Source organism: Fundulus heteroclitus, chromosome 11 (genome assembly GCF_011125445.2).
Source record: "Fundulus heteroclitus isolate FHET01 chromosome 11, MU-UCD_Fhet_4.1, whole genome shotgun sequence".
NCBI lineage: Eukaryota > Metazoa > Chordata > Actinopteri > Cyprinodontiformes > Fundulidae > Fundulus > Fundulus heteroclitus.
Genome location: NC_046371.1, coordinates 25,984,497 through 26,012,356, shown reverse-complemented (window position 1 = coordinate 26,012,356; position 27,860 = coordinate 25,984,497). Strand labels below are relative to the sequence as shown.

The window sequence follows — 27,860 nt, the reverse complement described above, 5'->3', positions numbered from 1 at the left end:
ACAAAAGGAAACATCAGGGTAGGTGGAATACTATAACAACATGGACGATATTGTTATATTATCCCACCCACCCTAATGCTGAGCCTTTAGGTGTGGCCACACCGTAGCCCTTAGAGTCGAGGTTGCCGCCCACTTTCATGGTGTCGCAGGGCTTCCGCTGCTCTATGTACTCGTTCATCGTGGACTCGAGCAGAAAGGCAAACTTGCCCTTCGACTTCCGGACCCGGGAGACCCCGTCCGGTGTCGTCTTGACAAACACTGAGGGTTCGGCCGACTTCATGTACGACCACATTTTCTCGTAAACGGCTATTTTGGAGCGCTGCATCCCAGGGGAAGAAGAAGAGAAGACAGAGAAGGTTTAGTTGGGCGTGATGACAGGCATAGAAACTGTGTCGTTCCTTTGCATTACAGCAGGAGTTACAAGCAATTGAATAAAATCAAATTGACAAATTTAAACCCAGGTCTGCTCACTTTAACGTCACACAGTGCCATATTATGTTGAGCAATGCAATCAGAAATAAAAAACTGCCACGTAAAACTAGTTACACGAGCGGTTTTGCAGAAAACAACTTAAACAGAAAACAAACTTAGAGCTTCTCCTTTGGTTTTAAAAGTCTATTTGGATAAGTAGCTAACATTGTGCCTTACAGCGTCGTCACATAATAGCAGCACTGTTTGTAAAAAACGTTTCATTATTAACTCCTTAGATAGGAAGCAGCATCGTGAATCCCTAATTGCTAATTTAGTCTGCTGTTAAAGAGACTCAGTTATGTTGGTTTGCCTTACGAAGCTTAAGCTGCACAGTTGGTAGCATCGTTGCCTTGCAGCAAGTAGAAGTATGTAAATAACACTTCATTGTTTTCCATAAATCCAAATATCATCTTACAAATATTGAGAATTTGGTAAAAAGAAAAGAAAATAAGGTTACACTGGCTTTTATAGTCAAAATAGCACCTGCTTGATTTATTAGTAAGGAAAAAAAAATTCAGGCTACATTTTTAATGTTCTTGAGAAGGTTAAAATTATTTATATGCCTTTCGTGTATAACACACTTTGCCTCTAGATTGGTTTTTAATCCGTTTCTTTGGCCCAAGAAGACAACAGCGTGAGTTACACTGGGTCAACTCCGCAAATATTTTAGTTATTTTTTAAGACCTCAAAACATTTTGTTCAATTTCTGGTCCTTGAGACGGCTTCTCTTTAGACTAGCAAGACTTTTTTCAGAATGTGTGCACTTTGGTAAGGGAATAATCTGCAGAATCTACTGACTTTTGATAAATACTGATGTTTTTAAGCTGCACGGAGGACCTTATATTATCCAGACTCTGATTTATTTATGCACTGTCATGTTAATATCAAGCTTTTAGAATGTAACTTTGTAATGGTAAGCCTTTTAGGACAAATCTTTTTTCAAAAAAGTGGTGTTAACATCAAGGACCCCCTTGTTAAATTGAGGTTAAACACAAAGCGCGTTACTTTTAAAGCCTCAGTTTTTTGGGGTTTTTTTGGGTTTTTTTCCTCGGTCCTTGCAGTGTGGCGTAATGTGTGACAGTGCATCATTTTTGGTCTTCCCGTATCTGCTCTGTGATGGACTGGTGACTTATGCGCAACTTTGCTCAGTGTAAGGTTAGCTGGATTTCAAACCCTGATAACACTCAGCATGCTGCAAAAAGGAGGTTGTGATGTTGATTATAACAACCTCTGGCCATGGCCATAGTAAAAATGCTCATAGTACTTCAGTGACATACTTTAATATGGGATATATACAAGGAAAACTCGGTTACTACTGATAGAGCCTGGTTTACGGTTCCCACTACTGTTACATATAGTTACAAGAATACGTTATAACTTGACTAACAGGAATTTATTGTGAAATTTAATATCTTTATAGTAGTGTGGTAACAGGCAAATCTTTAACTGGGAAAAATCCTCAGCACAGGGGTAATTCATATTTAATTTGAACTCTCTTCCACTAGAGTGTTCATAACTGCCTCACACAGTTGAAGGTCTCAGGAGTCTACATGTTCCCTCTGGAGGACATGAAGTAAAACTTGAACGTGTTTCCAGTGAGACAGGTTGAAAACAAGAGAAACAGAAAACCATGCACACTCACAATCATGGCTATACAGGGAAATCTAGTATAACTAGTTAGGTGTACTTGCATGTCTTTGGACTGTGGGAGGCAGAACAGCGAGAAACCCAGCAGAGACTTTCATAGAATACGGTCATATTCAATAAATTAGATATAATTGAAAAGTTAATTTATTTCAGTAACTCAATTCACTAAGGGAAATAAATTAAATAGATTAACACAGAGTTATTATGATTTGAAGCCTTTATTTCTGTTCACCTCCAGCTAATGAAAATGTAGCTTTTAAGATTAGAATACTGCATCGACCTATAAAAAAAGCAACCTTTTTCTTGTAGTAATGGGGGTTTGATGAAAAGTAGGTTTAATACCAGTTTAAAGGTAAAAATGCATATTCTAATTTACTATATAAAACAGAAGTGTGAGTTGAGGCAACATGCTGCTTCTATAGTTTTATAAAAATGCTGATTTATTCATTATTAGTGCCTTTGAGTATATAAATACCTATTTGAGCAGGATTTCTTTTATTTTGTCTCTACATGTAACAATTCCTCAAATTAATTTCAAAAAGCAAAAATTAGGGTTTCATAGTAAATATGTAGAAATTATCCTTATCACAAAAAATAAAAAAAATTCATCCATCCATAGAAACTCATCCATAAAACATAGAACATAGAAATTCATACACAGAAACTGCAAAGGAATTAAAAAGCTAACCTGATTCTATAAATCATTAGTATGCCTTCTAAGACCGCCAAATGTTTCAGATTAATCAAATCTGGTCAATCCAAGTGCGTCCTTAAATGTCAGCTTTCTGAGGAACCGACTCCAGGTTTTAGCTCCCCACTTAGCACAGGGACTCATGTGTCATCAGCATTTTTATTTACCTCTCAGCAATAAATAAATCACTCAGCATAATTCTGAAAGTTCCTTACTATTGATTACAAATAGCTCTAAATCAAGGTGCTGCTGCTTTTCATGACCCCACTGAGGGCCCCGATATCACAGCAGGTGTTCTGACTCATTAACACACCTGCCATGATATCACAGATCGGGTTGTAGCCAGAAGAGCATAAGACACCCCCACAGTTTTCTCTCTCTCATACATCGGAGCGGATTCACTATTCGAATGCAAATCACACGGCAGCTATATAGTGGGCCTTTTGCCAGCAGCCTGAAGTCGGACAATCTGGCAGCTCAGCAGAAGTAAACTCCAGACCCTGTTTAGTATAAATATTAATGGGCAGATGAGCCCTCCCCCGTCTCAGTTTATGCTCCCGCCAGCAGGTGACAGCTGGTGACACAATCATTCCAATTTTATTTTTTTTAAGTCATTTATTAATAACGTTCTTGTCTGAGGAGAGTTTTTCATGTGCCGGCGCTGTGAGTTTTTAGATTTCAACACGGTGGGTTGATATTGTTATGAAGTGCAGCTTAAAATGCAGCACATATATGTGAACATATATGCTTGGTGTAGCAGATATTTTATAAAACATCTAATACATTTACAGATTATGAGTACATTAGCTCCCTCGTTTAAACCAAGTGATACACGGCCATATTCAATTCAATTAGAATATTATTGAAAATCACTTTATTTTAGTCACTCAATTCACTAATTGAAACACATTATATAGATTTTTTCTAAGGTTTAGAATTGGAGGCTTGGCGTGGGCCACTTAGCTAGTATGGAGCCGCCATGGGTAGTTTCACATAGCAGTCCTTCAGCAGAGTCTGAAGGTACATAGAAGACATAGTCCTCAATCCCAACGCCCATAGATATCCACCTACTTGTGTGCATTTCTAACAAATTCTGGTAATTGGCAGCTCCATAGTCAGAAATGTGGCATTAGAGACGCCAGTGACCATCATCAAATGTTTGCCAGGGGCCAGACGGGGCGACATCAAATCCTACCTGAAACTGCCTACTAAGGATAAGTATTAAATAGTAAGACTGTTATTTATGATTGTGGTAATGACACGCAGTTACACCAGTCAGAAGTCACTAAAATCACTGTTGCTTCCATGTGTAAGTTTGCCAAAACAATGTCAGACGCTGTAGTCTTTTCTGGTCCTCTCCCTGATTTGACCAGTGACGACATGTTAAGCCGTATGCAGTCATTAAACCGCTAATTGTCTAATTGGTGTCCTGAAAATGATGTGGGATATGCTGATAATTGGCGAATATTTGGGGACAAACCTGGTCTGATCCAGAGAGATGGCATCCATCCCACTTTGGACAGAGCAGCTGTTCTTTCTAGGAATCTGGCCGAATTTATTAGTTCTCCAAACTGCTGACAACCCAGGGTCCAGACCAGGAAGCAGATCTGTAGTTTAACACACCTCTCTGCAGCTTCTGCACTGCGTTACCCACCCATTACCCAATTGAGACAGTGTCTTGCCCACGGCCGAAATTAAATAGATTAAAAACGGATCTAAATAGAGCAAATCATGAAAATCTCATAAAAATTAATAAGACTCCAACTGAACAGAAAATCGGTGTACTGAACATAATTCTCTTTCCTATAACACTTTGTTAGTTAATGCCTTGATTTGTGATATTCAGATCGATGGAAATACTAGTACTGGGATGCTCAGCTGACAGTGGTGACTGGGAGGCAGGCTGGGTCCAGATAGAACAGAACTCGATAACAGATGTCAGTCTATTGGTCTTGCCTTTTCTGAATGCTACACTAAAGAAAAGACCATTAAAAATTCTGGATTAAACCCACATTGCGGTTCTGGGTTTCAGTGAGGAGCAGACCAGGTGGTACAGTCAGTATTACACTGGTCTAGCTCAATGCTGTTAATATAGACTTTCTGCCATTTGTGTGGGATAGTGGATTTAAAAGATGGATGGACATTGGTTTGTGTACTATTTACCAGCTCTTTGAGGGCGTAATCTAAAACATTTCTCTCAGCTACAAAACCAGTTTCTTTGCTTTTGAAAAAACTTGTTTCGATATCTACAAATAAGACACTATCTTCAAAGCCTTGCTGAGTGGGATAAAGTTAAAGCAGACCCTACAGGAAATGCGCAATACTTTATAACAGTAACAGAAAAACACTTGCTGTGCAAAAACCCTATTTCACTTATATAAGGTGCTGATGGGAGATTCAAGAGAGAATACATGTAATGTTAAAGAAAACTGGGAATTGGAGCTAAATGTAATTAATGAAGAAAAGACATGGGAACATGTGTATGCAACCTGCCATAAAGTAATTAACAGTAATTTGTGGAAGCAATTTGGCTTGAAGACAAAATTATGGTATTTTAGAACCCCCCTGGTTTTCTCCAAAATTTACCAGAAGTATTTCACCACTTTCTTGGAGAAATAGTATGACAACAGATCACTCGCCTATCTTCTGGAAATGCCATCTGTTACAGAAATATTGGGAGGACTCAATAATGGAGACAGACAACATACTGTGTTGACATTGTTATGGACCCTGTACTATTTGTTAGGAGCACCTCCTAAAACTATAAGTAAGACGACAGGTATATACTTCATATTATTTTGTTAATTGCAAGGAAAACTATTAACTGCAAACTGGAAGAAATAATCTCCTCCTACAAGAAGTTTACACAATAGAACAGCTGACTGCAAAACTCCAGATGAAAATGGACATTTTCTTACAAAGATGGACTCCAGTGATTCAGTATTCAAATGTTTGATCTAATGAAAATACCCACTGTCAAGAATTGTCCATATATATTTATATTGTTTATTGATCTCTAATAAAAGTTCCAAAAAAGAAATGAAACAAAATTATATGGTCATTATAGAAGTGGATTTTAACATGAATTTTAACACTTAAAGTGATTGGCTAAATGTAGCCTTGTATGCTATATTAGACTCAGATGACTTTGGTCTAAATATACGCAGATCCACCCACTTTTGTCCTCATACTTTGGACCTAGTGCTGACATGTGGCGTTGATTGTGTAGAAAAGAAAAACTGTATTTGCTCATACCCTGTCCTGTTCAGCCATTTCTAATTAAAATTGGGGTTAAATTAACTGAATTATCCACCCTTGAAAGAAAATTCAATTGTTGTAGATTATTATCAGAAAATGCTGTAACAACCTTTACAGATTCTGTCCCATTTTCAATTTCCTCAGTATCACAAAACAAAATAGCAGAGGGCAGCAATTTAATTTCCTTTTCACAAATTGTTGTTCTTGTTAGTAGTGATAATTCTTCATTGTGTGTTGCATTAGAGAATGTGCCCCCTTGAAAAAAGGTAATTATTATTAGGAGACATGCTCCCTCATTTAATTCTGAATTAGAAAAATGGAGAAAAATGATGCTCTACATATCTAGTGGAGTCCTTCTTAAAAAGTAGTCTGCTGTTGCATAATAACACCCTTCACAAAGTTAGAACACTGCCATTGAGAGAGTGGAATCTTACACTTGGGGTTTCACCCGAACAATAAATTGAACTGAAATCATAACACCTGATGCATACAGGAATATCACAGCTATTTTTTACAGGAATGTTGCTGCTATTTTGTTGGTATTTTTTCATTCTTGTTAATAAATAGTCTGTGGTGCTTCTATGCATGGATATATATATATATATACGCATGTTTGGCACCTTTCTTAAAATCACAATACTTAATCACACACCTATTTAATCCTTTGATTATTATGCTATCTTGAACAACTAGTAGTGGTATAATATTTTATGTTGTGTTTCAAATTTGCCCTCAATTCACAGTAACCTATGCTTATGCTTATTTAGTTTTATTTTTTTACATTTGCATTTACATTTTTACATTGTGTGTGTATATTTTTAAGCTGCTAGTACACATGACCCCACTAAAGGACATAAAGGTTATTTTCATTATATCCAATATTGATCTTATAAACGAGCCTTATCAGAATGCACATTCTATTTTTTTTTATTTGAGTGTGTTATTCAATCTGACATTCTAATTTACTTGTGGAACATCATTATACATTTCAACCATTCAGATCTGATTTACCCATAATTGTTAATGGGTATGGGCATTTACTGTGGAAGATCACCCTAGTTCAGAGCTTATTCGGGACTCCAGAATGGCTTTTTATCATTTGGCCATTATAAAGTGAGATTTATCACATGTGAAGTTCATCAAGCTTGTCTAATCAAGACACTTTATTTCAATATCTATCGTTCTCCTAAATTTAGAATATTGAACACTAAACATCTCTTACCATTCATTTTGTGACACTACTCAACTACAGGGCATTAAAGCAACTAATTTCTATTCGTAAATCATCTCATCATAATCAAAACATTGCCAGTATAAGAGTTTCAAGTAAAAAAAGACAGCAAAAACTAATCTGATGTAGACAGAGCTTATGTTTTCTTTTTTTTAGCTGGGATAGTTTATTTTATCCCGAATTATCTGAGTTTAGCTATTTAAACTTATTTATCTTTGCAGAGCTTAGTTAAGTTTAATTTTAGTTTATCTGCAGCTTATCTTACTTGTGCTAACCTTATTTTTTACCTGATCTGAATTCATCTAAAAAATTTTTTTGATTAAGCTTAGTTTATTTCATCCTAGCTTATCCGAGCCTGACTATGTTCATCTGAGGTTTGCTATGTTTGTCTAGTCTTGTTTTAGCTAAGCTTAATTTTCTACATCAAACTACCTTGTCAGAGCTTAGATAACCTTTTTGTGGTTTAAATCACTATTGGTCAAGACAATCATAAAATATTCAGAGTCACAGAATTTCAAGAGTCACTCAAAGGTTTAAAGGGCAGACGACTACATAAAGTGCTGTGCAAAAGTTTAAAGAATTGCTGACCAATGCTGTAATCTTAGTTACTCAAATCAGGCCTGTGGAAGTTATCTTGACACAAGAACACCATCTAGCCTAGTTAAACAAATACCAATCTATGCCTAATTAGGCCAAATTTAAACCCCACATGTTTCAGTTGTTTTCAGTACAGACAGTATTCAGGACTGTTTTCTAAGGGCAGTTGTCTTTAACACATTTGACCTCCCCACTCTGAGACTGACAGCTTCACCTCTGTGGCCCAGTCAGCTGCCAGCTGGAGCTGCTAGAGACGTGCACAGCACAACCCCGATGACACTCAGTACGCTGCTAAAAATGGCCAGCGAGAGGCTGATCGCTGGTCACTAGGGAGCATGAGTACACAGCTGTCTACAATAGAGGAGAAAATAAAGAGGCTGCATTAAACTGGGCTAATGTGACCTTCTATGCTTGAATCTAGGCACCCAGAGGGAGATGCACCCCAGAGTTAACTTAAGGTTAAATCCGCTCCTATTTTAACACATAATATAAGACTGTGTTTGCTTACTTATTTAAAGTGTTTGATGTAGAGTAACCACGCCCTGAGTTTGTCCAGATTGCCAAATGAGTCAGTCCAACATCACTTCTCGTAGGTTAAAGTAAATGAAAACATCCGGGTGAGCTGACAAACTATGGCAGCTCGGTGTTGTGCACGGCAACATAAATAATTCATCAGACATGTAATGGATTGTGGGCTCGGGCTAGTAAGTGAATCATTCTTGACATATGCACGATTTCAGTTCAGTGGAGTGTGCATGTAAACACACCTCACATGACAATAATGGCTGATGACAGGGCCCGGCCACAGTGTGAAAACAGCAGTTCTTTTTCTGGGGTGCATAAAGATGAAGTGCTTGTCAGTAGCAGGATGGTCATCTGTGTGGAAAACTGCGAGACTCCTCCAGCTGTCAGACTCAAACAACCACTGAGAAATCTCCTCCCAGGAGTGGCTTTAGCAAAGACAAAGCAATTGACAAATGTTTCAAATTAATTACTGACTGAACCACAACATGGGATCTGATAAACTGCTATTGCCCACCAGCAAATGCTAAATTTACATCTATATCTAGCTATAATTCAGGAAATAAACTGACTTCTCCTGCAGCTTCTAGTTGGTCTGTCCGTAGCTGACAGGGATGAGAGTGATTCATGGTGCTGAGTAAGTTTGTCACGCTATCCAACCAAAAACAGAGATGACAGCCAAAACAAAGCCTGCGCACTATTACTGAAGTTAAATATTTATCTGCAAGCAGCCACTCGCTAGAGGCATGTTAATTATAAATTATAACTCATTTACTGTATGTACATGATCAGAGAAAGAAATTATTACTATATGTAAACTATGGCTTGTTTAATTGACCGGTAAAAAAACAGTATTTCACTTTGATGTGTCTACATTATGACAAATTCTTCTATTAGCAGCTTTTCTGGATCAAGCTGTGCGCATGTATTTACCCCTTGCAGTTGTTCCCTGTTTTTATTTTTACTATTTCCATTTTTTTTACTCACTTAACATGTTTCCGATCAGAAAGCAACATTTTTTTCCAGATAAAAGCTATTAAATCCAAGACGGCTTATGGTTTTATAATGCGCCCCGTTAATGTCAGATTTTTTTTGTTTGGTCCTTTTCAATATCCTTAGTAAATAACTTATGTTCTTGTTACATAATGTATGTCATATTGATTTTGTTGTCATAATGTAAGATTAGAGTCTCCCGTTTGTGATTCTAAAGAACTCAAAAGACAGATGTGTCCGCCTTCACTGTTTTGAAAACCCAATGTTACAGAATGTGATTTCTGTCTACGCTTCTATTAACTTTGGGAATTTACTGTGGAGCTTGTTTTTACAGCGCGACAGGAATAAACAGTTGCACATTACATGCAGTCTAAAGAGGATGTGACTTGTAAAAAGTTTAAACCCCAAAGCTTTATTAGACCATGTGGTTTTAAACTAAACTAATAAATCCCCCTCTTAAGACCGTGGCGAAAAATAAAAGCAACAGCAAAATTACCACGTTAGTTACTTTGATTTAATGTGGACACTGAGCAGTGTGTTTTCTGTGCACTAAATCAATAATCGTCCACGATAATCACCCTGAAAGTTTATGAAGTTAAAGCTGATATCAATCATGATGCTTTTTCATCTCCTACATTCAAAAGCTGTCGGTTAAAACTTGATTCTCTGTTGGAAACACCGACTGACTTTTTCACAACGCATTTGTCAATTATTTCAATGCATCCTGCAAGACAGACCCTTGATAAAAACATTTCCTGACTTCAGCTGCTGCTGTCATGAATCACTACAAAGCCACCAGAACATGTAATTCTCGATTGTGGAAGAAATTTTGACAAACAAACAGAAGTGGTACACAGACCAATGCACAGTATATATATATATATATATATATATATATATAGAGAGAGAGAGAGAGAGAGAGAGAGAGAGAGAGAGAGACAGACAGACAGACAGACAGACAGACAGACAGACAGACAGACAGTAGATAGATAGATAGATAGATAGATAGATAGATAGATAGATAGATAGATAGATAGATAGATAGATAGATAGATAGATAGATAGATAGATAGATAGATAGATAGATAGATAGATAGATAGATATTCCTTTCATTAAATGTAAGACTAAAATGTTTTCTTTTCTTTTTTTTACAATAAAGATTACATTGTGAAGTGGAAAGAAACTGACACATCAATTTCTAATTTTATTTCATTATTGCTAATCTTAAAAGCGTATTGTGCATTTGCATTCTTCTTTAGTTACAGCTTCTTTGCCCAATAGCCCAGACCCAGTCAGGAATTGTTAACGTCCATATTCTAGTCTTGTCTGTGATTCTACATTGGTTTTAGGTCTGCACTTTATTAAGGCCAATCTTACACATTCAAATGTTTTGATCCAAACCACTCCTTTGTTGTTCTGGATGTCTGTTAGGTATTGCTGTCAACCTGAAAGGTGAACCTCTATCCCAGTCTCAGGTCTTTTGCAGCCTTTAACAATTTTTCTTTGATGATTGCCAGATATTTAGCTTCATCCATCCTCCAGCTTCCCTGTGTCTGCTGAAGAAACCCCTCTCCAAAGCATGATACCGCCATCGCCTTGTTTCACTGTGGGGATGATGCGTTCAGGGTGATTTGCAGTGTTGGTTTTCTTCAAAGAACAACTGGATTCATACAGAGATTTAATAACACACTGTTAAAGAGTTGATGCAGCGAATGAGGCCCAAAGTTACACTTCCTTCTTCAAAATGGCTTAATTTTATTATTTCAGAACTTAGCTGCGTTTAGCACTTAAATTTATCCTGCATGAATGCCTTCATTATAGGGGCTGAGTCAGAGCGATGCTACAAGTTGTCACATCCCCACCAACTCATTTCTTCTCTGAGTGAATCCTCTTTAACAAATAATAAAAAAAAAAAATCTCTTTTGGAGTTTTTGGCATGCATGCTTTCATTCTGTTATGTTTAGAACGCCTGTGTAATAAAACAAGAAGTCCTCTCCAGCCAGCAGCAGACAATCAAACCCAACAGACAGAAACGCCGCTGTATCCCTGCAGTTTGGATATCGGAAGATGTGATTTGTTTTTTTTTTATAGCTTCAAGTGGACTGATGCAGAGCCTGAACGCAATGCAAAATGCCCTCGGGATGGCTCCGGCGTCTGAAGGAGAGCTTGGTTTTTGTATTTATCTAATGTCGCAGTCTCACTCCGAGCAATCACACCAAGAGAACGACAAGGGCTATAAATAGATACGGCTCTAAGCTGGACTCTGGATGTGAATGTCATTTCTATTTCCAGGGAACATGGCGTCATCTGTGAGAATGCACTTTTTCGAAAAAGAAGCCTGCAGATTTAAACCCTATTTTTGAGTTGTTTCAACTTCGCTTTAATCAGATGGAGCGACTCCGACCAGACTGAGCCTAGCTTTGAGGCACTGAGAACAGCAGATGTGTCGGAGATTTACGCAACCACACTGTTCTCTGTGTAGTTAAAATAAAAGACACGTAACTTTCTAAAGTACGAACTTCAGTATGTGAATAATGTAATTCTATTTGCCTCTGTGCTGTGTCTTGCAAAAAAAGTATCCATGACTCTTCCACTTTTCAATATTTGGTTACAGTGTAACCTCATACTTTAATGTACTGTGATATATCAGCATTATGATCAATCTGTTTTCAGTAGATGTCCAGTGTTCCTTTTCATGCCTGCCTTTCCACAACCTTGATCACATAACTTGAATTTCCCTGCCTTGCCTTGCATTGTTGGACATCTATCCAGCTTCTGTTTCTGGACGTCATTCTGGACCCTGCACCACAACAGCGAGCCTCGCCTAACCCTCTGGGTGTGTCTGCCCATCTCTGCTCTACCGTGTATGACTATGACCCAAGCCTGCACCCTGGACTGTGATCAAGTCTTTGCCATCCTGCCTTTCACCTCTGCAGTAGGTGAGCCAGCGCTCTTCACTGCCAGATATCCAGCTCGCTCCTGCAGAGGTTTCCTGACTAGCTCCAGGTTCCTGTCAAATAACTCTTTAAAATGCTACACTGTGTCTGGTTTGAATTTCAGGTTCCCTGGCTGCCCAGGTTCATTACAGAATCAGCAAACAGTAGTTTATAATTGTGAAGTTAAAAGAAAAGGAAAGTTAATTTTTCACATAAATATCTGAAAAGTGTGATGCTTATTTATGTTAGGCTCATTTTACTCTGATACGCCTGAATGAAACTTAATCATTGGCCTTCAGAAGTTGCCTGATTACTAAATACTGTGTATTACTGTGTACCGTGTAATTTGATCTCACGTTAAACGCATCTGCACTGTCACGGCCTTGGAAGTTTGTTGGACAACTTTAGTGAAGAAAAGATGGATACAAACAGGGAAATCCAAAAACAAAGCCCGCTGGAAGTAAGCAAAAGATTTCAGACTAGGGTGGGGTTTAACTTTACAGCAGAACATCCGCCTAAACATACAGTCAGAGCTGCGTACAAGGGAATGGTTAAGATAAAAGCATGTTCACGTGTTAGAATGGCCCAGCCAAAGTCCAGACCTAAATCCGAAGGAGAAAATGGATGCCTACAGATGTTCTCCACTCAATCTGACAACCATCAGGCTAATTTGTAAAGAAAAATGGGCATAAATCTCAGTATCTAAATGTGCAAAGCATGTCCCAAAGGACTTGCAGTTGTAATTGTAGAAAACGGTAGTTGACAAAATGGGCACAAAATGGGTAAAAGAATACTTTTACAAGGTGCTGTGTGCCTGAGGCGGGTTTGGGAAGGATATTTGTATTTCAGCTGCACTCCAGAGAAATATAAGATAGAAATGTGCACATTAGCCGTAAAGCTAATCAACGTTTAGTTTATGACTCCACAGACAGGCTCATGAGGGAGCATAATAGTCCCAGATTCATGGCAGATATAATCCTATTGTAAGGGGGGGAGGGGGGGGATTAACTTTGAAGAACCAAAAATGAATCTTGGGAATAAAATGGATTGTGGACATGCAGTTTGTAGACATTCTCCCCTAAACTTTATATAATCATTTAGTTCTGCGGTAATGTCAGGAGGTTCAGCTCAGAATATATGAGCTCATCTTAACTTTTCATCCCAAAGTAAATCTCTGAACAAGACAAATGCTTGTAATTTTATTGCAGCTCTGCTCTCCTTTAGGAAAACTTAATTTTATTTGATAAAAACCACTTTTTATGATGAACTGAACTAATCAGATAAAACTGTAGTAAAACATTATTTGGCTTCGGAACTTTGAAAGTGCTGTATCAAAGAGAGAAATACTGTTCCAGGCTTTTTTTTATTTTATTTTTTATTGATTATACTTCAATCTATTACGTGGCAGATGATAAATCAACCCCAAAGGAGGCCTATCTATATACAGTGTGGGGATAACCGGCCGAGACACTCACCCTAAAGAACTCCTTAGTGGAGCCTGAGTCTAGCGTGCCGTAGGCGATCTCCGTCTGCTTGGCCAGATCCTCTGCGCTCTCGATTGGAGAGACCATCCTCTCCACGGTGAGGAAAGCAGCCAGGTTGGCCGTGTAGGAAGAGATGATGATTAGGGTGAAGAACCACCACACTCCCCCGACGATACGGCCGGACAGAGACCTGGGAGGAGGACGGAGAGAAACAGAGAAACAGACGCAGACATGAGAGCAGAGCGCTCAGATCTACATGTGGGGGAGGAAAGGGTCACTTCCCATTGTTCCAGTCAGAGCAGAATCGACTCAATTTATCAACAACTCAACATGAAAACCATCTTTTCTCTGGTGGCCTATGTATATATTTTTAGTACGGACATGTAAGAAGCTAAACATGGCTGCCGGTACAGATGATTCTCTTGTTGAGAGCAGTATTAAATCTCATTAATTCAGCGTATCTGTGTCTCAATGTAGTTTAGAAGTTTTAGAAGGTGTGAAACTGTCCTAAATAGTCAGGAAAGCCCACCAGAAAAACAGCCTGCAACCAGCGGCTTAATTCCTGACACCGGGCATCTACTGCCGCGCTTCCTGTGGAGCCCATTTTTGTTTCAACTACCGTAGATTAAAAACAACAAAACCGCTTTTATTGCTCCTCCCAAGAGGCCGTGGCTGTGTTTTGGTCCATGAGAAGTTGTTGAAAATTTAATAAACCTCACCGCAATTCAGACAAGAATATTCGGAAATAAAAACACAACGGGTGACTGGTATCGTGCGAGGAGCCAAACTGCACCACAGCTCCGAGATTTCCACCAAGCTCACTGGAACTAAACCAGATTTTAACTTTTAGCTCATGTAATAGAGATGAACCAGGAAATAAGAATGGGCCGGCATTCGAAATCTATAAATGTTGAAGCCTTTGCGATCTGCTGACGTCCTTGCCCCCATGGAAAAACTAAAAATTTGACTTGTAAAGAGAACTGTACATTTTTTTAGGCCCGGTCCAGTGTCCAGACGGACAGCTTTTTCGAAAATCCATCCTGTTACCAATCAGTGAAAGCGGCACAGCAAAGCATCATTGACATTCTTCGGTCTGGACTCTGTTACTGACAGAAAACTCAAAGTTAACTATTATTGCTCTCAGAGGGGTGTTTAAAGCTAATGTGACCCGAAGCAGGATGCAAAACGATATGTAAAAGGAAACAATTTCTATGACATGCCGAGACAATGCTGCTGTGCTTTCATGCTACGAGTGACTGAGATTTTTTTAATCAGACAATAAATACAAAAATCAGGGTCTGAAGCAGTTGGCTAAGGTAACCTTATTCTGCAGGAAATATAAGTGGAGACAGATGTTAACTGTTATAATAATAATATAATAATATAATAATAATAATGTTATGGTGATGCTAACTGTAAAGTAATACTAACTGCAGATTCAATATAAGAGGTTAAATCTGTGACAGTTTTAGTAAAAATCTTTGCTGAATTTTCTGAAAAGACCAAATGAACTCACGCCATCTAGCCACCTCCCTTAGCTAACATTGTTTTATGGAAAACTCTCCGTAAGCCTGCTGAGGCCCACTCCACACCTCCCTTGTTTCCAGAATGCTGGCTTGATTTTTTTTAAAGGTCACAGGTGTCAGAAATCAATTGGCTTGTGATTTGTGAACGGCCACAAAGACCAACTCACCTTTCTTTGTTTTCAAATACTAAAACCTTGTTCTAAACTGACTACGGTCAAACACATGATGATTGATTGATGATTGCTCACAGCAGGGAGTCTAGAAAAAAAAATGTTGGGAATATATTAAGAATATGTTCTTATTTCTCCTGACATTCTTTCTCTAAAAGAGAAATTGGAATCGGCCAAAGATCTGTATCAGTAGTAAATTTGAAATCTGTCACATAATTCTGGCATCGATCATCAGCATTATGGTCTAAACTTCAGATGTGTTTCTCTCAATTGGCTCAAGAAAAAAGTGTAAAATCTACGAAAAAAAAAAAACGCCTACTAAAAATGTTGTTTAAAGAGGCTCATTTTATGGAACTTATTGGACTTTATAGTTTAAATGGACTCACTTTTAAATACACTCTCAGTAAAACACTACATAAAGGCCAATAGAACGAAGCCAATTATAGAATAAAGCCCAAGTTTGCACCCCTGTGTTCTGTTCTTTCTTGTTTTGAATAGTGGCTAAAAGAAATGATCCACCTTGTCACGTTTCTAACAACAAAAACACGCGCGTACAGATTGATTATTTTGATCATTGCATGACTAAATCCGATTGTGCTCTTGTAAAGACAAAGCTATACAATCAAACAATCATCTGTACCACGCAAATAAAGACTCACAGGGTGTCGTGGATATATTTGACCAACCTTATTATTTATTGTTTAAAACCAACTATGAATGAAAGTCTTTATGAGATATCAAATAAGAAATGATATCAGCAGCAAGGATCCGCATAGAAGAAGTCAAGAAAAGCAAAGGAATAACAAACAGAGATGGATGGACGGATATATGGATGAATGTTTGGCAGACTGGATGAAAATGCAGCACATGACATGTTCATATTGTGATGGGTTTTTTTCCCACACAAAACACTTGATATGCGCCAAGATGATGACCGTAAAATGAGACATGCAGCAAAAACGCGGTAGCCCTCCAAGAATCGTGAGGAATTCAAGCTGTTACTTCTGGATGAATCGCATTGACCCCCCCAGTGCATTTTACAGCCCTCAGCATGGTGGATATAAGTTATTTTGTGGACGGAGGTCACCACTGCCAGCATGCAGCTTCAAAACAAACGAACAGACGAGGAAGAGATGGGATGAATGGGGCAATGGAGTGGAGCATGAGGTTAAGTGGACGGCAGAAACGGCGAAGCTCAAAATAACCCATATGCACCACTGCAGGATGGAAAAGGCGCGTATGGGACTATAAAATGCAAAGAGATGATATGACACGGGCATCTGGGAGGTAGTGGAGAACGAGCACAACAACCAACCTTGGTGAGATATCGCATCCTTGCTGCATGAAGGCACCCAGGGAGAACCACAGGCTATTAAAAATCCCAAAATCGTTCGGAGGGTCAGGGGGGCTCTGAGGGTCTTTGGCCTCATCGTTCTCATCCAAGTGCCACTCATAAGGGCTGAAGCGGCTCACCAGGAAGAGCACCACGCTCACGCCGATATAGGCAAACACTATGCACATCCAAATCTCATAGGCCAGAGGGTCGAGGAAGGAAAACACCCCTGGCTTGGACTTTTGAGGCTTCTTAATCATAATAGAGATTCCCAAGCTCATGAAGGGTTTAGAGAAGTCTATCACCTCCTCGCGCACCAATGTTATGGTGAGAGGAGCCACGGCTATGTCAGCTCTCTGTAAACAGGGAAGCAGGCACACAGGGAGTTAGTCTTACAGGAGAAGCCATCAAAAAAAAAAATCAAGCTAGGCTTTAAACATTAAACACTTAATATTGATTAAATCCCAAACCAAACCAACGCAGCTTTACAATGCATTCGTGGAGTGAAAAGCACGGACCTGCAGAAATGCAGCAATTAAGTATATATTGAGTAACAGGCATGTTAAAAAGCCAGTGGGAGCAAATCTGCCATTTGGAAATGAGTCACTCGCTATTTGCATTGGTTAATGTCTTTGTCTCAATCCAAATCTCTGTCGTGAATCAAAGCGAGAGTCGGAAAACGGAGGAGGAGGGAGCCTGATGCAAGCAGTTCATAAATCCTGAACCTGCCCCGAAAGATACTCTGCAATGCCTTGCAGACATGCAATTAGTATTAGGGACCATACTGACAAATGTTCAACGCAAAGTCAGTCAAAAGCTGCACTCCACTGTTCATCCATCAGCTGTGGAGCTGGTTAAGATCGACACAAACGTAGTGATGATGCATTCAGGGTGCCTAATAATGGCCATTTCATTCACAGCAGAGGAGCATCTGTGTAGTTCTAAACTACGAGAACAGACATAGACAGAAGCAGGCGAGCCAGGATCAGGAGTTCTGCAGTGACACACTGTTTGCATGCACATCTTTTTTACATTCCTCTCGTCGGAGTTGGCTTTTCAACATTACTCATTCAGCAGCTGAGGTCTCATAAAAGATGCACGTCATCTTTTTAGAGCCAGTTCAGTTGTGTGTTATCCCTGAGCTGCATGATAAAAACCACACAGTGGGTTTCGGGGTCCAGAGTTCAAGGCGGCCTTACGTGGACGTCACTTACAGCCCTTTTCACACATTAAATACGCTGACATTATCAAATTCATTAGTTTGGCACCACGACTGTGGCCACGAGTCGTAATGTTTACGCAACAGAGATTTCTCACTGCATACCATATCATGGATGCAATTAATATTACAATGCCAATTGCCCTCTGGTATGTGACGGAGCAGGGAACGGCTCCAATCAACATTTTCTACACATGAAAGCTTGATTGAAAGTCAGCGTTACATTCCCGATAATAAAACGGCACTACTCTAACTCCGTGGCATTTTTCTATGAAAAGGAAATGGTTTGTGGATAAATCACACTTTTTTTTCACTCAACGCAAAAATATTCATACTCCTTTCATCTTTTCAGAGCTTGTCACGCTAACACATACTCCAATGCGCTTTATTAGGGTTTTGTGCTGCAGACCAACATTAGGTACTGCAAAATTTTAAAGTGGATGATTTTCATGGTTTTCCAATACCTTTATAGTCAGTCCCTTCGAAAAAACGCTTTTCACACGCACCATTTTAAAAGTCTAGAGGCTTGCATAGGTACACATTCTGTTTTACAACAGAGCTCGAGCCCAATCCGTTTAAATTAAATGCATCTGTGAATTCAGATTTTCAAGTCTTGAAGGTGAATCTTTGCCTCGGTTTCTAATCTTTGGCAACCCCCCCCCCCCCGGATTCCTCTGAATTTAGCTCCATCTACCTATCCCTTGATCCTAACAAGTTTTCCTGTCCCCACTAATGAAAAACCTCTGCACAGAATGATGTGGCCACCATCATGTCTCTCATCTGAACAACATCCTTAGCATGCTAGGTCTGTCCCATCCAGGGTTTGTCAGAAACCGCAACCTGAAGTTCTTATGCATTTTTTAAAATTGGCCAATTTGACATGAAGGCCAGATGACTAACCTGAGCAGTGTATCTGTCCAGCTCCTCCAAAATTACCATAGACCTTTTGGCTACTTCTCTGAACAATGGTCTTCTTGTCTGCTCCGTTGAGGGTGACAAACTCCAGACATTGTGAGCTCATGTTTGTAAATGTAGGATATGTCTCTGGTCCAACACGCCTGAATCTCATACCTGAAGCGTGTCCTCAGCACTGAATCGAGTTTTACAGAACCCTGCTAATGACCCAATCATTTAATCCAGGTGTTTTGAAGCCACGACACATAAGAGTATCAAGACTTCAGCCTGGAGTTCAACACCCCTGGTCTAGGTGGACAGTTGTGTCTAGGAAGGTTTGCAGTTGTCCTCTGCTGTTTAAATCTTCAGATGATGGATTGAACAGCGTTCTGGGAGATGTTCAAAGCTCGGGATATCGTTTTATAACCTCACCAGGCGTCATATATCTTTAACCTCATGGTTCTGTGTTACTTAATGTTGGTCTGTCAAATAAAGTCCCAATAAAAACCATCTGGCTATGAATACCTTTTGCAAGACACTGTAACTATGATGTGTAACACCAAAGGACATCACACCATTTAATTGAAACTCAGAAACGCCTGTTGTATTTCTGCATTGTAATTGTTTGGTTTGATTTTGATTTACAGAGTTGTAGAATTTCTCTTTTCAGTATCAATACGTTGGGACTGCACAGGCTGACACTTACCCCATAAACCAGTTCACCCACCATCCCGTTCCACGTCTTGGTTTCCGGGTCTCTGGCTCCGTATTTTCCATCTGGCACTATCGACAGCTTATATCTTATCCCCACATGCTTTGCAATTTCAGAAGCTAAATCGACACAGTAGCCTTCATATCTGTCATTGCCGTCCATCTGCATATAGTTTTTCTTGTACATCACATACGGAGCTTCCTGTTAATTAGACATTGTTTTGAGTTCACAGTGAAAGCAAGAGCACATCCACCACAGTGGCCAGACTTCATGGGTCACACGAGGCCTAAATCGGGTACTGAAGCATGCACACATGCAAGGCAAGGCAAAAAAGAAAGAAAAAAATAAAGAAACACATTTAAAAAGACAAAGGTTCAAACACATCTCAGGCATGGTAATGGGGGACAGGACACGAATGAGCAAGCAGGACCAGGAAATAGGTTGTTGGCCTTGGTCATGCTATCTTTGTCCAAATTCTAAATGAGTGCAACTGGTTATTGGACAAAGGGGTGCATGTATTTAGCGACACAGGACAAGCTGAATGGAGCACGTTTCCAGTTCATAAAGTAACCGTCAGTGACATCAGAGATACTAAAGTCATCAAGCATTAAAATGTTTTCGCTCTAATAACCAGTAGCAACCACATCAGAGTACCTGTACATTACATCCAGAGAAGATAATAGTCTGTCCGCTCATTGCCTTCATTTTATAAGAGACACATCACCTCTGCTTTTTGTTAGATTCCAAGAAAACATCTCTCTTTTTTTTTTTTTTTATTTACCCCAATTTGTAAAACATGTTAGCCATTAAAGATGAACCAACGTCACCTTGAGGTATTAATCAACACGGTTTTACTTTATCACAAGGCATGTACATGTTTTTCAGAGGTTATTTGACTGAAGGGGTCGGCTATCACGTTCCACATCTGATGTTGGACACTTGGAAAGAGACATGAAAGAATAATCTTTCATCGAACATGTTTTATTCTATAATGTTATGAAAAGTTGTAAAAAAAAAAAAGCAACATGAAGTCAGTGAAAATGACTGTGATGTGTCTAAAATAACTGACTTTGTTTAAATCAAAAGCATGCCTGACAGACAATAACGCAATGGCACTACACTACTGCTTCTCCTCTCTCTCTTTCTCTCTCTCTCACTTCCACTCTAGCTGAGATGACAGTGAGTTTTCAGAGGCTGAAATGGGAATGTATGACTATTACATTCTGAATTTGCCTAAGATGCAGACATAATAGACAAAGTCAGAAGGAACGAGAAAGCCATGGTTTTAAATGTAAGATAAGGCGCACCTTATCGTACATTTAAAAATGGCTTATGAGTTCTAACCTGCAACAAATCTATCTGCCGCTGTCTAGTCCTGATCCTGGGTTATTTTAGAGAAACTTCCAACCCCCCCCTTACCTAAAGATCATTAACTCTATGCAAACCATAGTCACTGACAGATTACTTAATGAGAGGGAAAGATTTTTACTTACGTACGCACTGAATGTGAATAAGATGATGTCTATCTTTTTAGTTATCTTTACCAAAGCCGTTATTGTGACGTCACTACTACAACAGCCCACTGTAATATAAAAAAACCAAAATGCTTTGGCACCCACACGGATACAGTTGAAACACTCTTTGTGAATCGACTGTTTCAACATGTAGTGAGTGGATGGAAAGCAACTGAAAAGTAAAATAATTCTACCCTCCCAGGACAGATTGCAACAATGGACACCTTGACCTTGAGTGGCAGAAATCTTATGATGAAACACTTAGAACCTGCTTTGAGAGTGAGTACCATAATAGTAGTGACCACAATTGTTCGGTTTTCCACAGAAGAGGACTCGTTGGTGACCTGCTGATCCATAATATATACAAATTTTTCGTATTCATTCCAGTAGCCGATCTGAAAAATGACACAGAGGGTTCACAGTTATGACAGGAAGTGGAAAATACCTTTTGCAGCAGCCATGGACCGGTCTCCAGTATCAAGAGGTGGCAAGGTTTTAAAAATGGTTTCAAAACAGCAAACGTTTTCCTTCATAACGATCTTATAATTTTATTATTATTATTATTATTATTATTATTATTTAATGAGAACGTGCTAGAGTTACTGGGGTTTCCTTTTGTTATATGGAGCATGTAATGTTGCACCCCTGCACCTCACGCCACATATTGCTGCAAGTAAAGGCGACTACACTTTTTCCTTGTTTACTAAAAAAGATGAATGTAGCTGTTTGGAAACAAATCTGGTTGCAAAAAACAATCTGTCATGATTTGGAAACTAAGCAAGTGCCACCCCTCGCTCCTATTAAAGCTGCCACAGTTTACTGTCTTGCCATGTATGCTTGCTCATTGAAAAAACGTGTTATGTGGCCATACATGGTAAAATGCAGGGCATTTTGTGCATCATCTAGTCTTTTCACATCTTTGACCTGTGCATCACTGTTAAAGTGCTCCTGTTCAAAATAGTGCATGTGGATTAGGATCAAGAGTGAGAACAAGGTACATTACTTTTATCGTGAAATTAATGCTTTCCTATCCTTTTTTTCCCCCATATTTAAATACGAACTGTCTGTAAATGGCATTAAATTGCACATTGGTCATATTGTTATCAACCAAATTAACTTATTAGAAATAAAATAGGTAGAGCAGCCAGTTTCACTATCCGTTTCATGCACACGGCATGCCGAGTTGAGGAAATTCGAATCGCTACAGACAGCCTAGCATAGTGTTAGATTAGGAGATGTTATCATGGGGTCATTGTGGTTATGATTATGACGCCCTGTATGTGGATACCAGCTGACCTGAATGCTGGCTTGGAGTTTGCCTGCATCTAGATGAAGTCACTACATGACCAACTATTGTGCTGCTGTGCTATTTTTGCGTCTCTGCTCTGTCTTCTGTAACCCCCCCAGTCGGTCATGGCAGATGACCGTTCACACTGACCCTGGTTCTGCTGGAGGTTTCTTCCCGTTAAAGGGGAGCTTTCCTCTCAACAGTCACTCAGTATGCATGCTCAGTATGAGGGATTGCTGCAAAGCCAATGACAATGCAGGAGACTCTCCACTGTAGCTCTACGCTCTTTCAGGAGGAGTAAATGCTGCAGGTTAATGACTCGATGCAATCTGCTGGGTTTCCTTAGATAGAAAACTTTTGACCAATCTGCGTGATTTCATTGAATTGGCATTGTAAAGTGTCCTGAGATGACATCTGTTGTAAATGGCACTATATGAATAAACTTATTTGATTTGATTTAGTAGTGGTGCACACCTGCAGCATACATGCTATGTGCAAGCCGTGGCACTTATCCAGCAGCATTTCTTGACTTTGTGGCAGCTTTACTTATCTGGTGGTCAAACTGTGTGAGCCAAATTCAAATTTATATTTCCTATTTCAGCGTGTTTTACCTCGCATTACTGGAACAAAAGACTGATGTGCAATATTGTAGAGAGGTGGTCTAAAACTACAGTTAGCGGTTTTGAGGGGAGCACTTCTTAAACCCAGCAGATAAGTGGGCTCGTCACAAAGTAAGTAACAGGTTGTTGTACAATTACAATAGTAGAATGACAGAAGGGGTAATATCCTGAAAAATAATATCAAATTTAGTAGTGTTTATCCTATATCTATGCTCAAGCCTATGTGTTATATTAAAAATAGCTACACTATAAATAAAAGTCAAATTAATAATTATAACTAAATAATTAGAACCATCACTATACTATTTAAAGTACAAATTTGGGAATAACAGTTGTGTTTTAGTTTTGAATCAAATCAGTACTGTCCCAGAGAGCTAATATTATAGGGTAAAGCGAAACACAACAGTAAAATCTGTGTAAAATAAACTTTAACCAAAATAAAGGTCAAGTAAAATTAATACAAAAATATCTATAGCTAAACAAATAATAAGAATCAATGTCAGGACAACTGCTAGTTGTAAAAAAAAAACAACAACAACAACACTCTGAAACTGTGGTATTATTAAAGGTTATCAACCGATAAGAACCTGATACCAGCCCATGCCTTCTTGGACAGTAGAGCCTCCAAGCATGTAAAGTGTTGTTCTGTTCAGTCTGTGCAGCTGGAGACAGTTTGGTTTTTCCGTGATTTATGATTTAATAAAAAGCTTGTAGCTGCGCTCCTCACATCACCTGGGCCACACTTCAGCAGAGTAGGAGTAATCTATTCCTGGCTCAGCAAATGTTCTCTTACATAACAAGAAACCAGCACCACTAAAGCAATGAAACATGAATAAAATTAATACCAGTAAGGAGAAACCCAAGAGGTTAAATATATAAAAAATAAATGCCTTGCGCAGCTAGTGTAGTCGTTCTGCTTTGCTCTAATAATACCATACAACAGAAAGCACCGTTGAACACAGAAACAGCTCCTGTTCCTTCTTACCCTAAGACGATTCCAGCGGCTGTATTGTTTATTTCAGCCACACTGATTTCTTTCCAGCCTCTCTTTTCTGGTAGCAATAATACACTGCAGAGACTGTGTTGTCACTGCAGATCGTCTCACACTGAGACGGGACATGGGGGGGACTGCAGATGTACTCCGTCTGGTGAGCTGAGCTGCACGGACGTTATGGGGCCGCTCCCTTTTGTTGTCAGCTTCTGTGGGGACTTGAGGGTCATGAAGCTGCTGTAGTTATGCTCCAGTGTTAGCATCTGGAGCATCTTATGAAGGCTTGTGGTTTTGGATCACAAGCAACAGCTCAAATGCAATCAAATCATGTTTCAAATCAAAAGCTATAGCGGAAATGTAATTAATGTGTGTAAACGTTCCCTTAAAATGTGTACTTGAGTTCAATTATGGGCTTGTGAGAAGGTCTTATTGCTAACTATAGGTTGCGGCTTACAGTCAAACAGTTAGCAAGAAAGCTAACTCCAGCCCACAGCCCTGTCAGTGCTTTGAATAAGCTGTCCAGCATGTAAACTAACTAGCATTGACATGTGTTACAGCTGTCAAGTTAACAAGCTAAATGGCTTTTTCCAAATGAGTGCACCACCTCCGAGCAGACATTTGTTTGCTAGCTCCTCATAGCAATCCCAAGCTCAAGACAAGTTTCCCTGCTTGTGGGCAAAATGGAGAAACTCCAGCTGAATGTTAATGTGAGCTGAGGTTCTCACTAGATGCCCACATTCGTAGCCAAGACTTATTTATTTAATCTGAGTTAAATATTAAGACCAAATATAGGTTCTTACATTTGGTCACTCCTTTTTTCTACGCTTGATTTTAAAACAAGATTTATATATACTTTCAGTTGCCCAAAAATACAGCTGCAAATTCCTACATCAGTAATCAGAACTGTCATGATGTTAAGCAGATATTTACATATAGACACAACCTCTTTCTGAAATCAAAATCAGATACAACTTTTGGACAAAAACACTAAGCATGCTAGGCAGCCAAATAAATTAGCTAGTTAGCACAAGGACAACAAAATCAATGTGTTAGAATGGTAATCACAAAGCCCTGATCTGAGACCCATAGATGATTTGTGGGCAGAGTGCAAAGGTCTCTCACACACCTTTGCACTCAAGGTGAGGTAACCCTTTCTCAGTTACACCAGTTTTATCAAGAGGAATGGGCCAAAATTCCAGCAAAATATTGTGAGAAGCTTGTGGAGAGATATCTAAATCCAAGTGATTCAGTTTAAAAGATAATACTACAAAACAGTTCTGAATTTGAAAAAAGTCTTAAAAATTCTTTAAAAAATTCTCTGTCTTATTATGCTGGCATTTAGCAAACAGAAATATTGTCTGTAATTCTAACTAACCTAAATCAGAAATGTATAGTCTGTTTTTCTGTCACACAGTGAGAGAAAAAAGATTATGTTAATGGTGGGTATGTAAAGATCTAATTTCCGACAGTTGCATTTGATGTGCCTGGTGTCCAGTTAGGTTTCTGTGCTCGCCACAGTAAAGATACTGCCCTTATCGAGGAGTTCAGTGACATCCGTATAAATACAGACTGTGGAAGAACCACAGTGCTGATAGTGGACCTGAGTGCAGCAGCACTTGACACAGTTGATCACCTCATTCTATTAGAGCGCCTGGAAAACTATGTCGTCTTTTCTGCTACAGTGCTTGACTGGTCTAAATCCTACTTAAAGGACAGGGACTTTTGTGTGTCAGTAGGTAACTTTACATAAGAGACCACAAAAATCACATATGGGGTTCCCTAAGGGCCCATCTTGGGCCTATTCTTTTTCAATATTTCCATGCTCTCTAACTATGCAGACGACACGCAGCTCTACAACACAATGTCACCGGGTGAGGATGTCCCCATTCAAGTGTTGAGTAAATGCCTAGAAAACAATGCAAGATTTTTTTCAGTTGAATAAACGCAAATCTGAAGTAAGAACTTTTTAAACAGCAATCAAGAGTTAGCACACAGCTTCATTTGCTTCAGCTAGTAACCACTGATCAGGCCTGAAATATGAGTGTAGTTATGAACTGAGACCTGAACCTAAGTATCTAAAAGACAATTAGAAAGTTTGCCTTCTATCACCTGAACAGCATTTCCAGAATTAAAGGACTAATGTCTCAGAAGGATCTGGAGTTTAAAAAATTCTGTCACAAAATACAAATATCCATAACAAATACACAAAAGCAATCAAAAAAGTGATCTAAAAAAGGCCAGAAGCTAAAGCTTATTTGCCCAACTCTAAGATTTACTGTACTCAACAAGATGAAGAAAATAAATATTATATAATAAACTTGCCTTGTCTTGATGTGGTTATCTTTGCCCTACAAACCTGAAGAACGGCATTATAACCGAGACTTATTTTGGTGGTAGTCTCAAGGAAGATTGCGTAATGATTGTTATTGGGAACAGTGTTGGTTCTCGCATGAATGCTCCTTCTGCAAACCCATCCACAACTAAAGATACGCCCACTCAACCCTTACTTAAAAAACAAGACTTAACTTTATGTAAATTATCTTTACTATTAAGGATAAATAGTAGAATTACAAAGCTGCTTCAGATAAACACTAATTATGGCAACAGTGATTTTTTTTAAAAAGGTAAAACAAATTAAAGGCTGTTTTTTTTTTTTCAGTTTGAAATCATGCTACAATAAAAGGTGAATTGATCTTAAGGCTTTTTGTCCAGGGTGCCAATGAACATAGAGGGTGCTCTGACTAAGCTAACAAACAATTATGTTTTAGCTGGGAATAAGTTATGTAATCCTAACTGAGGCAGTGGGTATTTTTTTTATTAGGTAAATAATAAAGCGGTGCCAGAGTTGATCAGACTGGATTGAAGCAGTGGTTTAAAGAACAAGTTACATTTTTTCTACTGTTTGTCTTAGTTAGAGTTGAGACTTCAACTCAATTAGGCATTTTTGAAACAGTCCAAAAAAAATTATTCCATAAATTATTCAGTCTTGAGAAGAAAAAAACAACATTATTTGTAAAGAATTGATATAAAACGGCACACTTAAAGGTTATCAAAACAATGCCACACACAAAAGTGTTCACTAACCAAAGCTAAAAGTGTTTAAATAATGATATTATAGTGTGACAGTTTTCCTTTGGCCTGGGTATTGTAATTTATTTTAATACTTCATATTTTTATTCAACTCAGGCTGCAATTCTTAGCTGAAAAGATAATTCCCTGATCAAAATATTTGATGGAATTGGACATCCGGCTATACAAGCTGGATTTGCAAGACTGAGCTACAGTCAGCATCTGTTCAGCCAGTAAGGGGAAAGAAAACAAACCACAGAGCAGCGTTCAATGTTTGCCTGTATTCATGACTCAATGCACACTGCGCTGATAGTTCTATCATATGCTGGTCCTGCAAAAAAAAATGACTCATTTAGGATTAATTAAATTATGATAACTGTTTTTAAGGCTGTGTGCTCACTTACCCTCCTGGGACCCTTGGGCTTCATCTCGTACACATCAATTGTGTAATTAGACCTTCGCCCAAATGTGTCAAACTGGATGTTTCCTGTCATACCTGGTACTTGGACCTGCCATTGTACCAAGAAAACAATTATAACACCTGTTCTGAGTACACAGCAAGAAAGCAAACTCTCAGTCTGGCATAAAGTGGTCTCTATGGCTCACTGTGTTTTGTTATTGTACATATTTCTCACAGAAAAATACCAAATAACAATCCTATTTACAGGAGAGGTCTATCAAGAGTTGTCATTT

General features: G+C 38.9%; 1 protein-coding gene across 7 annotated transcripts in view; it reads right to left on the bottom strand.

Moving 5' to 3' along the window:
* Positions 1-27,860, bottom strand: part of gria3a (glutamate receptor, ionotropic, AMPA 3a) — a 141,057-nt gene that overhangs the window by 14,868 nt on the left and 98,329 nt on the right. For all 7 annotated transcript variants that reach the window (XR_004931942.1, XR_004931941.1, XM_012867125.3 and 4 more), the window contains exons 8-13: positions 27,572-27,676; positions 21,487-21,594; positions 19,680-19,886; positions 16,843-17,216; positions 13,823-14,021; positions 72-319 (exon numbers count right to left, since the gene is read on the bottom strand). Coding sequence is in view for 5 of the 7 variants with exons in the window: in XM_012867125.3 (XP_012722579.1) it covers positions 72-319; positions 13,823-14,021; positions 16,843-17,216; positions 19,680-19,886; positions 21,487-21,594; positions 27,572-27,676 (1,241 nt within the window). In the remaining 2 variants the exon portion in view is untranslated. The remainder of the gene's footprint in view (positions 1-71; positions 320-13,822; positions 14,022-16,842; positions 17,217-19,679; positions 19,887-21,486; positions 21,595-27,571; positions 27,677-27,860) is intronic.